At 47.5% G+C, this 14,297-nt stretch overlaps 1 protein-coding gene across 3 annotated transcripts in view; it reads right to left on the bottom strand.

Annotated features, from left to right (window-relative positions):
* Foxn3 (forkhead box N3) overlaps window positions 1-14,297 on the bottom strand; it is a 273,922-nt gene that overhangs the window by 23,359 nt on the left and 236,266 nt on the right. Inside the window, exon 5 of one of the 3 annotated variants that reach the window (XM_059279028.1) lies at window positions 2,685-2,750. The exons of the other annotated variants lie outside the window; for them this stretch is intronic. Coding sequence (XP_059135011.1) covers window positions 2,685-2,750 — 66 coding nt within the window. The remainder of the gene's footprint in view (window positions 1-2,684; window positions 2,751-14,297) is intronic. 3 annotated transcript variants of the gene reach the window in all.

The following is a 14,297-nucleotide window of genomic DNA, read 5'->3' on the forward strand; positions in this document are numbered from 1 at the left end:
ACCCACGCTGGGACACACGATGGCTAATACCACCATGCATGCTGCCCACTTTCCATCATGGAGGCTGGTTGTTGCCTTTACACATTTACTGAGGATCCATACCTAGCCCCGGGGCAATGCTAGCAGGGCAGGTAAGAGCAGCTTCATCATCCTGGCTCTGTACGGCTTCTCCCTTGAGGAGGCAAGGCACTGGCTCCAATCTCAAGGCAAGAAACAAGCAATGTAAAGAAAAATTAAAGATGCAGCTGGAGCGGGCAAGAAGGAGCTGGCGGGAACAGTGGTGGACAGCTGGACAGATGTCCCTCTTATTGTGTCTGTTAGGAGATGGTGGATTGGGCACAATCCCTAACTAACTATGGCATCGCTCCAGTCTTTAGGGGCTCTGCAGCCTGCCCACTGACCTGCGACACTTGACCTCCAGACTAAGACTGGAGGTCAGATGCAGAGGAGACTGTGAAGCCAGAGTCCCCACCCTCTGCATGTGCTCGTCTGCATCTGCTGCTCCTCCTGTGTCTCCTTCCATGACCTTCACTGGCATCCTGGTTGGTGTCTGCCAGGGCCCTGGAGATCCTTCTTGGCCTGGGGCCCTCATGAAGGCTATGGCTAGATTTCTCACAGAATGTTAAAAGCTTTGAGGGGAAAAAAAAAAAAAAAAAAAGCCCTCTAAAATTATCTCCCAGAGCCGGGGAATGTAGCTCAGTCTGAAGTCCTCATTTCAATCTCACCCCTGGCTACATAACAAGTTTGGGGCCAGCCTGGGTCACATGGAAAGCCATCTTAAACAAAACAAAACAAAACAAAACTATACCTTTAACACACGAACAGTTTTAAAATTCAATCCCGCACTCTGACATAAATAGGACTGTGGATATTCCAGAAAGAGAATTACAGTTGGAGAGTGAGAGGGATGGAGAGGGGAGAGGTTCATTTGGCTGAGAAAATATTAAAACCAATCCTGTTAGCAAACCAGGAGAACCTGACCTATGGTCAAGAGCCTAGGAACGGGAGACTTTCGGGGAAGACACGGAAGCTTTGTAAGTGCTCAATCCACATCCCTTGCCTTTTCCAGACTCTCCATTCTCCTTCTCAACCTAGGGACCAGTTCATCAGAAGTACATACGCATAAAGTCATAAACACGGCACACAGCGGCTGGGAGCCGAGGAAGGGGCTTAAATCTTAATTGGCTCTGATGAGATCACATTTCCACTAAGACGGGTTATGCGACCTGATCGTAAGGACCTTTCCAGCCTGGGACTTGATTACACCTGGAGTCTGCAACTTTTCCTGAAATGCCATCTAAGAATGGATGTGAAGTATAGATTCCTCCAAAACTTAAAGCACCACGTAAAAGCCATATTCCTGGCTAACCAGGTTAACTAGTTAACTAGTTGCAGAAATTACACCTGCTGCATAGCTGTTTAGCAATGGAGTAGGCTAGGGGGAGGTGTGGGCAGCCTCGCATTCCAAACACTAGGAAATGGAGGTTGACCAAGGGGAGAATGAGATTTGTGCAGTCAGGGCAGGTAAGGGCAGCCCCAGGCAGAGGGCCAGGTTGACTGAGAATGCTTGGCGGTATCTCCTGGATCTTCTAAAATACATACAAAAAAGAAAAGGGGGTCTCAAATTTCCTAAAGCTATCAGGAAGGCTATGGCTGGGGTCTGAAATTCCTATCAGTCCACCAAAAACTTACTGTGGATCTAGAGAGGGGTGCTTTCTTGTGGGAAGTGTCTGTCTCCAGAGTGGGGGAATTCTCCTTGCTTAGAAGGCCATGGTGTCTTCAGAAGGCTAGAGCCCCAAACTAGCTGGAAACCTAGTCGCAGGCACAAGAGAGGTGGGTAGGCACCAGTCCCTAGTAGCATCACGGGAGGATCTGCCATGTCAGGTTACTTTCTGCACATGTGTGACACAGCAGTGCCCTGACAATAAGACAAGTAGGTCCTAGTGCACCACCTCTCTGCTCAGGGTGGATGGATGTGGGATGGAGACAGAGGCACGGGCCTCGGGGTTGTGAGGAGAGCACAGCCATCTTCCTTTCAGGTTAGCTATAAAGATGAGAAAAGGAAAGACACCAGGGAGTGGACAAGAGTCCAGGCAAAGCACAGAAAAAGAGTTGTCAGTTAATCTGACATTGCTCAGTGCCCACTCAGCTACCTCAGCCTTGCCCTTCTCTCCGTGGCCACCGAGCACATAGGGTAGAGATTGTGCAATGTGGTGTTGTGGTTCCATTTTACGGCTAAGCCACACGTGGGCAGGCCAAACTTTCCAGAACACACCCTAATTTATTATCGAAGACCTAGACAGAAAATAATGTACAACTGGGTACTGCTTAGCTTCGTCATGGGTCAGCTGGCCCAGGGAACCTCTCCTACAAAGTCATAGGAATGATTCCTGCAGAAGGAAGGTCTCCAGCAGAAGTTGTTATAGGCTCTGTTTCTCATCTCCCCATTTCTGATGGGTATGTGAGAGCTCGTTCATCCTCGAAAGCACGCCTCTGCACTGGCTCACACGTATGCATGGCTGCATGTGGACATGCATATGCATGCTAACCACACACTTCATTTTGAAAGTGATGCTACAAGTGCAGGGCGATGTCAGCATTAGTCCGTCCTATGGCCTGGGATGTACATGAGAAAGTTAAGTTCACAAACTATGGTGCTGTATGCTATAGAAATATCTACTCACAACCTGCTTGTATCTCAGGGGGAGAATTCAAAAGCATCATGGCACTGGCAGCATCAATGTCAGGATCTGGAAAAATCAACCAATAAATAACATTATTTACAAGGGGGCTGGTGTGTGTGTGTTTTTCCCCCTGCAAGTTACAGCTTATGAAGGTGACAGAGAGAGAGAGAGAGGAAAAAAAAAAAAAAAAAAAAAAAAAAACCATCCAGGAACTAGATGAGGGATCTCAGAGGTGACTTCTGTACCATTTGGACTTGAGAGAAAGAAAAGTTATTCTAGAATGAGATGCAAGAAGCATGGCTTTTTCTCGCTTTGTTAGTGTTGGGATCTGCACTGTGAGTGTTGGATAAGCTGCTGGTCTTGGCACCCCTCAGCTTTCACCCTGGGGCGGAGGAGCGGGAGAGATGGTAACAATAGGAAGGTCAGCCTGGGATTCTTAAATGCTGGGGGTTTTCGGGGGGGGGGGGGGTGGACGGACATCACATCACCACCAGGAAGGGAAGGCACTGAGTACATCTGCATCCAGTCAGATACAAACAAGACATTTGGTCATTTCCATTTGTCAGCGGAATGGAAATCATGTTTTAGGAGGCTACGTGTGCACACAGCGGTGTTGGAGGTGATGAGGGCATTTTTTTTTAAAGCACATAAAATATAAGGAAAAGAATTAAGGAAGTTCTGATGTTGAAGGCACAGTGCTTACGTTCTCATTTATTATTGCTTTTAATCGGCTCCATCCCTCACTTTATTGCTATAATTCTTAATAGGTTTCTGAATCCTTACCAATCCACCGGCTGACAGATGGCAGGTTATATACAGACAGAGAAAAATATTATCCCTTTATAACTAAATTCATTTCCCTCTGAGAAACAGCAGCGCTGCTGCTATGGAAATGAAGGTCACCATGGCAACGGTAAACAACCCCCAAGAATGGTCACTGAATAGGCTGAAAAGAACATCTGCCCCAGCCCAGCGTCCCAGCTGCCCTGGGGCGAAATTCGCTAATAGTGCAGTGAGGCCTTGTGACAGAAGCTGCCGCCTGTCCCCTGTCCAAATAAATGAAGTGTGCAATTGAAGTCGACATCAAAATGCCTGCCCTTGCAGATTACTGCCCCCATGTCCGCTAAGCCCAGTAACTAATGACTGGGGAGAGGGGGCCTCGCACTTGTCAGTTTTTGTACAAATTACACACCAAAAAATTCAATTTACTACTAATGGCTCCATGGCACTTTATTTTGGGTATTATGCGAGAAAATTACTTTTTTACTGTTTAAAAAAAGTACATTTTTCATACTTTATATGTGCGGTTTAATTCCAAGGGAGTAATGCAATGCATGATAAAGCCCCACCAGCGATTAATAATATGGATGATGCTGGTTTCGGAAGACAATGCCTCAAGAAAAAATAAAAAATAAAAAGGTAAAGAAACTTCACTCTGCCCTTTTTTATTTGCCTGCAGGAGGCCATAATGGAGTAAAAGTTTATTTTAATAAGCACACTGTATGAGAAACAGGTAAATCGGCTTCTTTGGCGACTCCTGGGGTGACATTGCTCAAACAGTCAGTCCCTCCCCACTGATACACAGCTCAGTGATTCACAGAAAAGCTTCAAGCTCCACTCTGCTCACGGGTCTCTACTGCCCAGCAGTGATGTCTCTGGATACCCATGGGTATCAGGGAACAAGCTCTGAGATGGTTCCTCTTTGGAAAGAACTTTTTGCTTTCAGGGAGGCACTCAAATATGTGCTTGGTCTTTTCATCATACAAACCTTCACTTCCATTGTTGTGAAGATTCAAATGCAACAGGTGACCTGCGTTGCCCTGGCTATGTGGTCCCTACCTCCCCAGGTGAGGGTCCAGAGGTGAGGGGGAAGCTCAGACATGACATCAGGAAATAAAAGAAATCCTTCAGAACCACAATCGGTCTCAGGCGGAAGTCTGAGGGCCACAGATAAGCACAGCCTTGGTGAAAGACAAAAAGATGGAAAGAGAGCGAGCCTGAAAAGCACAGAGTAGCATCAATACTCGTGTGAATCACGGAGAACCTAAACTTGGGGGTCTACCTAGTATCTCCCCATGATGCCCCACCCCACCCAAACCAAGATAAATAGATATACCTAAGTAATCAAGTACAGGATGCTGACATCCCTCCCCCACTTTACACCGAGCAGATGTACCATATCTGATGCCTCCACAGATGGAGTTGCTAATGCTATCATGCTGCCCTACCCCCAGGAATTCTGGGGGAATGTAACAGGTAGACTTCTCATGATCTAACAGACTATTCATGCCTGTAGCCTCACTCTCCTTTCTGAAGGGACCTGACACTCCTAAGTCCCTATGGAGGCCAGGGCATGGGATTCTCACCCCCAAACCATCATCCAAACACAAGAACTACACAGCGGTATGTGATCACATACTTTAGAATCTACCGCATCAGCCCTTCTCCAAGCGGCTACAGTGAGTGCCTCCTCTTAAACTATTAACTGTATGAAGAGATGGTTTGTATGATGAGTTTATACATTTGTACCCAAGTTACAAGAATCTCAATCAAGATGAGCATGACAGAGAAATCCATTTCTGCCACCCCAGAGTTCCCCGATGTTAGACTGCAGGTATATAGGCACGGGTCCTGAGAAACTGGCGATTTGCTTTCTGCTCTTCATCCAGGACGTGGTATTGGTAGTCCATTCCTTACAGCTACTGTTGAATAGTATTCTACCAAACGGATTCGCTGTCACTTGTTTATCCACTCTTATAGAGTGGCATGTGACTTACTCCTAGTTTTGTGTGCTATAAAGAAAGCTACTGTGAATGTTTGCATCAAACTTCTGGGACTTGTTCTGTTTTCTCTCAAGTAATTGTTGGTAGGAGTATGTTTAACATAGGGGACTGTTGAGCCATTCTCTAAAGATATTGTACAAGGAATGAGCTCTAGTTGGTCCATATTTTGTTAGCACTTGAAATTGTTAGCCATTTAGCGAATATGTAATGGTGTTTCAGTGTGGTCTTAAGTTTGTACTTTCCTAATGACAAATTATGCTGTGTTTTTCCATGTGTTAAAAGCTCTTTGTAGGTTTTCTTTTGGGAAAACTTTGTTCAAGTCTTTTACCCATTTTTAAATTGGGTTGTGTAATTTATTCAGATACATGGCACACATATTCTGTGTCTTTGGTGACATGTGTATTCTTTGAAGTCCATGGCTTAGTTTTTCAATAGTGTATTTCAACCAAGTCTTTACTTTTTCTGGGATCTAGTTCACTAATTTGTTCTTTCACAGCTCAAAATTGAGATATTCTGCTAAATGGCATCCTTTTTTTTCATTCATTAGTTCATCAAGTATACTGTTACCTGGGTCCAATACCCACACTTACAGGTAAATAAAAATGGTAGCAATCAACTGCATCACCTTCCTCATCTAGTATGTTCTCCATCAGAGACCCCTGACATGGTACAAATCAGAGCTGGAAGGGCCTCTGTACCCCTGGCCTGAATACTAGGCAGCCTCAGAGAGCCCTGTGCCAGACATGTGTCTATGGCAAAGAATCCTGGGCTCTGCAACAATGCCTGCCATAGAATCCCTGTCCCAGCGTGACAGCCACACATCTCCAGGATCTCTCCAGAAAGCCTCAGCTTTCATTGCTATCTAATAATGAATGAAAGGAGCATTTAGGCAGTATAAAAACATACAAACCAGGTGGTTATAATTGAGAAGTAAATGTCTTCCCCATAGATCCATTCCAAAACTCACATATATGAAAATATCTGGAAATTGTCTATGCAAAAACAAGTATTTATGCACACACATAGGGATATAAACATGTATTTACACTTAGACACATTAATCTATTTTTATTTATTTATTTATTGGTTTTTCAAGACAGGGTTTCTCTGTGTAGCATTGTACCTTTCGTGGAACTCACATTGATCCGCCTATCTCTGCCTCCCGAGTGCTGGGATTAAAGGCAGAATCTATTTTTTAAATATAGGTTTAGAGCAATGATTCTCAAACTGTGGGTCATGACCCCTTTGGGAGTTGAACGGCCCTTTCACAGGAGCTGCATATCAGATATCCTGCATAGCAGATGTTTACATTATGATTCATAACAGCAGCAAAATGAACAGTTATGAAGTAGCAATGAAATAATTTTATGGTTGGAGGTCACCACAACATGAAGAACTATATTAAAGGGTCACAGCATTAGGAAGGATGAGAACCACTGGTTTTGAGTATTTCCCCCTCAGCTGTGGGTGTGCGTGCGTGCGTGTGCGTGTGCGTGTGCGTGTGCGTGTGCGTGTGTGTGTGTGTGTGTGTGTGTGTGTGTGCCTTCAGTCTGAAAATATTAAGCTGACCCCAACAGATTATTTTAATATTTGTTATTGTGCCCATCTATTGACCTAATTTATAATATAAACTTTACCATAGGCAGGTTCAACTCCAAGTACTAGGTATGTGCACACATATATGCATGTGTGTATGAGTTGGTAGAATCTGTAGCTTCAGACATTCACTGAGGGTCTTGGAGTGAGTCTCCTGCTGAAAAGGGGCAACCACTGTATCCACAAAATAGTTGGCTGCAGCTTAATTTCTATCATCTTAATAATACAGCTCAGCAACCTCTTGTCAACATTACTGAACGTTTTTGCAATGGCATTTTTGTGTAGAGAAAACCACCTCACTGTTGTTCGAATCTTAGATAGTCTTTTAAAATCCGGAGCCAGATATCAGGGTGGAAGGTGAAAGATCAGAGAAACAGAACAGCCAGCCACTAGTTTTTACCTCTATGAAATCCTCGGCCTAAAGAGAGTGAGTTCCTGCTTTCTCGGGCTTTATATACCTTTCTCTGCCCTGCCATATTACTTCCTGGAGTTAAAGGTGTGTGTGCCACCACTGCCTGGCTCTGGTTTCTCTCCTATACTGGATCAATCTCATGTAGCCCAGTGTGGCTTTGAACTCACAGAGATCCGTCTGGATTAAAAGGTGTGTCCTACCACTGCCTGACTTCTATGTCTAATCTAGTGGCTGGCTCTGTCCTCTGATCCTCAGGCAAGTTTATTAGGGTACACAATATATCACCACACCTCACTCTCCCGGCACTCTCTTCTCCTTAGATGATGGCTTTCCAAGAAGGGAGATGGAACATCTGAGATGATTATGGAATCTGCCCCGAGCTGGAGCTCTGCTCCATAAAACCTGGGCCCCTGAACAAGCAGACTCTGTACAGCTTGCTTTCCACCACCCTCATCCAGCATGTCTCCTTTGTCATTCTTGTGCCTTTCATGATGGCAGCTCCACCCCGCCCTTCCCTCATCAACCTCTGCCTCTGGGGATCAGACTCACTGGTCCCCTTGGGTGACAGGCTGCCTTAATGAGTGCACTTAGGGCCTTCATGAGCTTCCTCCTCTGGTTTGCATTCAATAAAAACCATCACCTGAAGCCGAGACACTTTTTGATGGAAGCATCCAGTTGGGGTGAGCTGGAAACATTTTAGAGGTCAGGGGGGCTGTTTGGGGGCTTGGGGGATTCTTCTGCTTCAGAGGAACACCTGGTTCCGCAGGAAGAGAGTTAAGGAAGGGGAGAAGTGGGTGGGCTGTGTAGAGTTTTTCCTTGGGTTGCTGAAGGTGAGGTGAGGGGTTTCCCACCATGGTTCAGTGCAGCTCATCAGTCTAAGAAAACATGATGGTATTTTGTTCAGGACTCATGAGGACCTCACTGGCAGGAGCAACATTCCTGTTGTATTTGGAAAGCCACAGTGAGGCAGAGGGATTCAGGAGAATAAAACGGCATGACATTTTATTTTGAGATGAGGGATTCTCCCCAGCAGTCCCTAGTTCTGCCCCCTGGTACAGGAAACTTATGCACTACAGGGTAATTCAGCATGGCACCCAGCATGCTATCACGGGTGCCTGATAGAGTTCTGACCATCGTCCATGCAGAGTAATATCAAATCCTGTATTGAAAGAATCCCTCCTTGATTATGCCTTGGCAACAGCATTACCTCTCTGAACTGGTTCCCAGTGGCCCATTTCTTTTTCTATCTTTGATGCGGTTATCTTATCACGCTGCCTCTTCTCTGGAGTACAGGGTGGCACAGCTTGTTTCCAAACCCTCTTTTCTTGAGTGTACACACAAGCCGAATCATACTGGTGAGAAAAACAGGCTTCCAAGCTGCTGCCATCAATGACTCAGCTACTTGGATTAGGATAACGCTGGATCTTGCTTTCTCAGCACGTGGAGAAGGTTCCGTTCGGGAGTGGTGGAGGCTTTCCTCTTTGGGCAGGATAGGGAAAAGCACTAGACAGACGAGGCAGGAGGACTGCCAGGTTCAAGTCCCGGATCTGCTGCTAGTTAAGACGGGACTTTCATGTCGCTGGGCCTCACCTCACTCATTCTGCAATGGTGTGGGTGACTGCAGACACGAGAGGAGCCAGAGTCGGTACCAGCTCCCACATCTCCCTAGCTCTCTGTAATGTCACTTGACATCTTTTCCCCTTTCCAATTCATGGCTGACAAAACTATGGACTCCCAGGGACACTTTCCAGATGGGACATCTGCTCCGAATCCTCTGGAGGCTGAGGACAGTCTTACCAAGGCTGGGAGAATGTACCACTCCCTGCAAAGCCGTGGCCTGTTGGGATGGGCGTTTTGTGGGCTCTTGATGTGGCTTCTGTGGGGTACCAGACAGAAGTGCCTGGGAAGACCACGTGTTTAAGCAGCCTCAGAATATAAAGGTCAATAGGAAGGACTGGCCTCGTCCTCACTTTCAGAAAAGCGCAGCTCAGAGCTGACAGACCTACCCACACGACAACAGCAAAACATTTTTCAGAAGGAAACTGGAGAATTATGACCACGTCTTGAAATCATTTGATCTTCCACACAGCGAATGTGTTCTCTGTCCGTGCTCCTCCTTATACCTCAAGTGTTTTACATGGCGATATAATACTATGGAATTGATCAAAAGACTTGACACACGTGGGGAAAAATGACACATACTGGATATAAGAGTACAGGTAGAGACAATCAGATGTACACACTGACGCCCTCTGGTATTCCTTCCCACAAAGTGAGTGGGCTGTGGGGGGCTCTTCCCCCCTGCCTGCCTCACTCACTGTTGTATCCTCAGCACCTAAGACCATGCTTGGAACCTAACAGCGTGGAGATAAGCTCGTACAGGATAAATGAATGGATGACTTTGTCTTATGTGGTGATATTTTGTTTGTGCTTTAATAAATAAAGCTTGCCTGGAGATCAGAGGGAATAGCAAGCCATTTTAAGTAAACAAAGAAGTCAGGCAAGGGTAACACAAGCCCTTTAATCCTCTCACTTAGCAGGCAGGATCTCTGTGTGTTCAAGGCCACCCTAGGAAACAGAGCCAAGCGTGGTTGACACACGCCTTTAATCCCAGTACCAACCATAGAGTCTGGAGGTCTGTACAGACAGACAGAAAGTGAAAGAGCTGTGTAGGAAGAGGAAGTGATGTAGCTGGGATAAGAGAGCCAATGAGAGAACAGAACAGAAAAGGCGTATAAACGTGAGTATACAGGAAGAATCTCTCTCTTTGGAAGCTGCGGAGTTGGTGAGGTGAGGTTAGCTCATGGTTTGTCCTATTCCTCTGATCTTTCTCTCGGGCTTTAACCCAAATTTCTGGTTCCACGTTGTTTATTTATTAAGACCACTTAGCAATTCGTCTACAGTCTTACCCTTAGCTCAGGTGAATAGCGCTATCTGGAACTCAGCCCTCAGCTGGGAAGGATACCCGAGTGCAAGGCTCTGGATGGACAGTGGAATCACAGTTCCTAATGATAGGAACTCCAGTTTGTACAAACCAGATGGCACTGAATTACATATGCAGAGGAAAGATAAGACCCCTTACAGCAGGGATGCAAGGCAAGAGGCTGGGAATGTGACCCCAGAAAACCCAGAGGGAGTGAGGGAGAAAGGGAGGAAGGGAGGGAGGAAGGGAAGGAGGGAGGGAGGAAGGGAAGGAGGGAGGGAGGAAGGAAGAGAGAGAAGGAGGACATGAGCCTTCCAGGCATGGGTGGAGGAGAAGGTTTATTGTAGATAGAAGGGAGAAAACAGGCCAAGGCATCTGGGAGAGTCCAGAGTGGACATGACTGACAGGCTGCGCCTGTCCATGTGAGGAGAAGGGGAGAGGAGGAGAGAAGAACTAGAGTGACTGCCAAGAGGCCAAAAAGGTAAAAGGTCAAAATGGGCCAGGCGGTGGTGGTGGCGGCAGCGGCGGCACATGCCTTTAATCCCAGCACTCCGGAGCCAGAGGCAGGCGGATCTCTCTGAGTTCGAGGCCAGCCTGGCCTACAGAGTGAGTTCCAGTACAGTAAGGACTGTTAAATAGAGAAACCCTGTCTCTATTTGACAAAACAGTCAAAATGGCTGGGTTACATAGGGAAGAGCAGCTGGGGGAAGCCCAGCCTAGGCTCTGGGCTGGAGAGTTCAGGGTTGGGGACAGGGGATGCCAGCCAAGAGGACCCTTTAACAGGTAGGGACTAAGGGATGCTGGGAGACTGAAGGCCCGTGTCAGCTTTGGTAAGTTAATATGAAGAAGAAGGGACTTGATCAACTCTTAGGATCAAGAAACACTAGAACAACAAGAAACAAGCAATAAAACGCTCATGGAGGCAGAACATTTCCTGGGGACTGAGGAGATCTGCAAAGCCCCTCTAACTGAGCCAGTGTTACTCGACTGGGGACGATCCCCCACCCCCACCACACATACCCCACCCTTGCCCAAAAACATACGGCCATGTCTGGAAACATTTTTGAATGGCATGATTGTGTGGGATGGTGCTTAACATTCCATGGTGTGCAGGATAAAGCAGTATCCAGTCCATAACATGATGGGGTAGGGGAGCAGGGCTGAGTTAACATGGACACGCGCTACAGCCGAGAAAAGGAACTTTGAACTACTGTCTTAAATAGAACACATCAAACCGCACATGGAAATTCACCTCCTTGCTGATGCCTGCCTTCCCCTTGCCTTAGCTAAGTCTCGCAGAGAGACGCAGGCTACACTTGTGGCTTTGAAATCACTGAAGGTCTGGCTTCTGTTGCAGTCCATCACGCTATCTCAAACAGCTGCGAGAGAGCCGGCCAGCAGCGGAAGGGGGCTGCTAGCGTGGTGGGCTCTGGTGACGCCAACTGCCACCACTCCTTCTACTGATGAAGACGCGGAACTGAGGGATTTTCATCAGAGGTACGGGGTAGGGAATGCAGGGTTGCCTGCTCTGGGAGAAGACAAAGCCTCCCACAAGGCTGATGCCAGGGTGTAACTCCGAGCATTGTCTTCATGACAGGAGAGGGACACAGAGCACACAGCAGGAACGCATCAAGAGAAAGGACTCGAGGTCAGCTGGGTTGGTGGCACGGGCCTCTTGCCGCAGTGCTGGGCACTTTAGACTTCTCGGGCATCCTGGCACGCTATTATCCTGTCATTTGGGAACAAAAGCAGGGGGCTGTCCATGAGTCTGAGGCCAGCATGATCTACATAAAAAGCTCCAGGCCAGCCATGGCTGGATACCTATACCTTGACTTAAAAAAGATTCTGAAGGCAAGGGAAGTGTGTGTGTGTGTGTGTGTGTGTGTGTGTGTGTGTGTGTGTGTATGTGTTTGGGAGGGTGTTGGGTGTTGCTTAGAGGACAAAAATGCTAGCTGAGCAAGCCCCATGACCCGAGTTCGAATCTTGTAACCCCTAAAAATCTGGCTGTGGTGGGGTTATCCAGCACTCTGGTGAGATGGGAGACAGAGACAGACCCTACCTCAACAAGCTGGAGGGAGAGACCACCTCCTGAAAGCTGTCCTCTGACCTCATTACATGTGCTGTGTGACATGAGCACACCCACACAAACAAAAACACATGTACACGTACACAAAATTATATACATTTAAGAAAACGAAAAGGCCCCCAAGAGGTTGTCTTTGGGGTTCAGAGAGCCTCAGAGGCACTGAGAACACCTCCATCCTTGCCACACTAGTGCTGTCTCAGAGGCGGCTCATCCGACACCCAGAGAGACCGCAGCCCCCTGAATCTCATTCTCCACACAGGATATAGCCAAGGAGCATCTCAAGCTCTTGCTGCTCTGAAGACATGAGACAAGTTCAAAACCAACAACAAACCATCGAAACTAACAGCTGGCTGCTAGAGCAGGGAGAATCTATAGCAAGGAGGGTCAGGGAGGATGTGTGATCCACCCCTGCAGCTGAGCTGTTAGGAGGTTCTCATTGCCACATCTAAGACTTTTTCAGATTAAAACCTGGCCAGGGAAATCGAAAGAATTGGTAGCATCGCCATTAACTCTGAAAACTAGAAACATTTATCCAAGGGACTCCCCAGTCCAAAGCAGCTTTCTCATTTGTACCAACCAAATGCACTTATTACCCCTATTTCCCCGTGGAAAAGGGTGCTGAGAAAAGGTCACAGGAGGTCAGAGCTGAGCTCAGAGGTCAGAGCTGAGCTCAGAGTGCATCCTGGTCTGGCAGTCAGACGCCAGGGCTGTGGTCTCTCCAGGTCACCAGCGTTGTCTGGGTCAGCCACTGCCACTGCTGCTGTGTCTCTACTAGAAAACCAAAGCAGCACGGCAATGCTCTCCAGGCAGAGGCTTCCACGTTTCCATTTTCTCCTGGCGGCATGAAGGGCCTTACCGCTGACGTCTCCCGAGCGCCACGTCTAACGTCTCATTACTCTGCTAGAGGGCTCTGAGCCATACTATTTTGGCGAATCTGCTTCCAAGGCAAGCGAACACAGTGCCTACAGTTTTTTGTCCAGATGATCACTCAACAACACCTTTCACGTGGTGTTCTAATTTCATGAATGTGTGCCTCTGAAATGTCTTGGACTAACTGACAGATGTCTTTCTACCAGCTGCCTGGGAGTCAAACCAGCTCACACTGATTGGACGACACAGTCTCAACTTCTAGACTTGAAGACAAGGACAAGGTGGTAAGAGGCTCGGCAGAGGCTAGGATTTTGTCCTGTCGGGTCACGGGAAGAGTTGTTGAATCCATGAACTGCCCTCTGGGCTTGGAGTCTCTGCTCTGAAAGCCTCTTGCTTTTTTGTTTTGTTTTGTTTTGTTTGTTTGTTTATATCTAGGGATATAGCTGGAGCCTTTGGTGCATGCTAGCTTCCTGTGGGGCTAGGGATAGAAATGGGGACTCCTACAGGAGTTCTGAAGCCCTCACAGACCGCCCATCTTAGTGCTGGGAGGAAAGACATGCTAAGTCCATAAGCCGGAGGCCACCAGAAGGGCACTTGAGATGAGAACAGAAACCTGGTGGGATAACTAGAGTGCTAGGCAGCTGGGCAACTCACCGGCAGGTAAGGCACTGGTCCTCAGCCTGCTTGCCCCCCTCCATGCTGCCAGCTTGTCCGCCCCGTTCCTGGTTCCCCCAACCAACTACTCCCCACTTACTGGAAGACCAACTACTGCCCTCCCTGCCCCCGCCCCAGAAACCACTTCCTCCTTTTGTAAAGCCCTGAGTTCCTGGCCTCTACTGGGAGAAGCGGGGCTCCTGGCTGCTGGAACAGTAATTCCACAAGCAGGGCATCTTCATTAGCTCTGGCTTCGACCAGGCATATGTGCAAAGCCACTTTTCCAGGA

Source organism: Peromyscus eremicus, chromosome 14 (genome assembly GCF_949786415.1).
Source record: "Peromyscus eremicus chromosome 14, PerEre_H2_v1, whole genome shotgun sequence".
NCBI lineage: Eukaryota > Metazoa > Chordata > Mammalia > Rodentia > Cricetidae > Peromyscus > Peromyscus eremicus.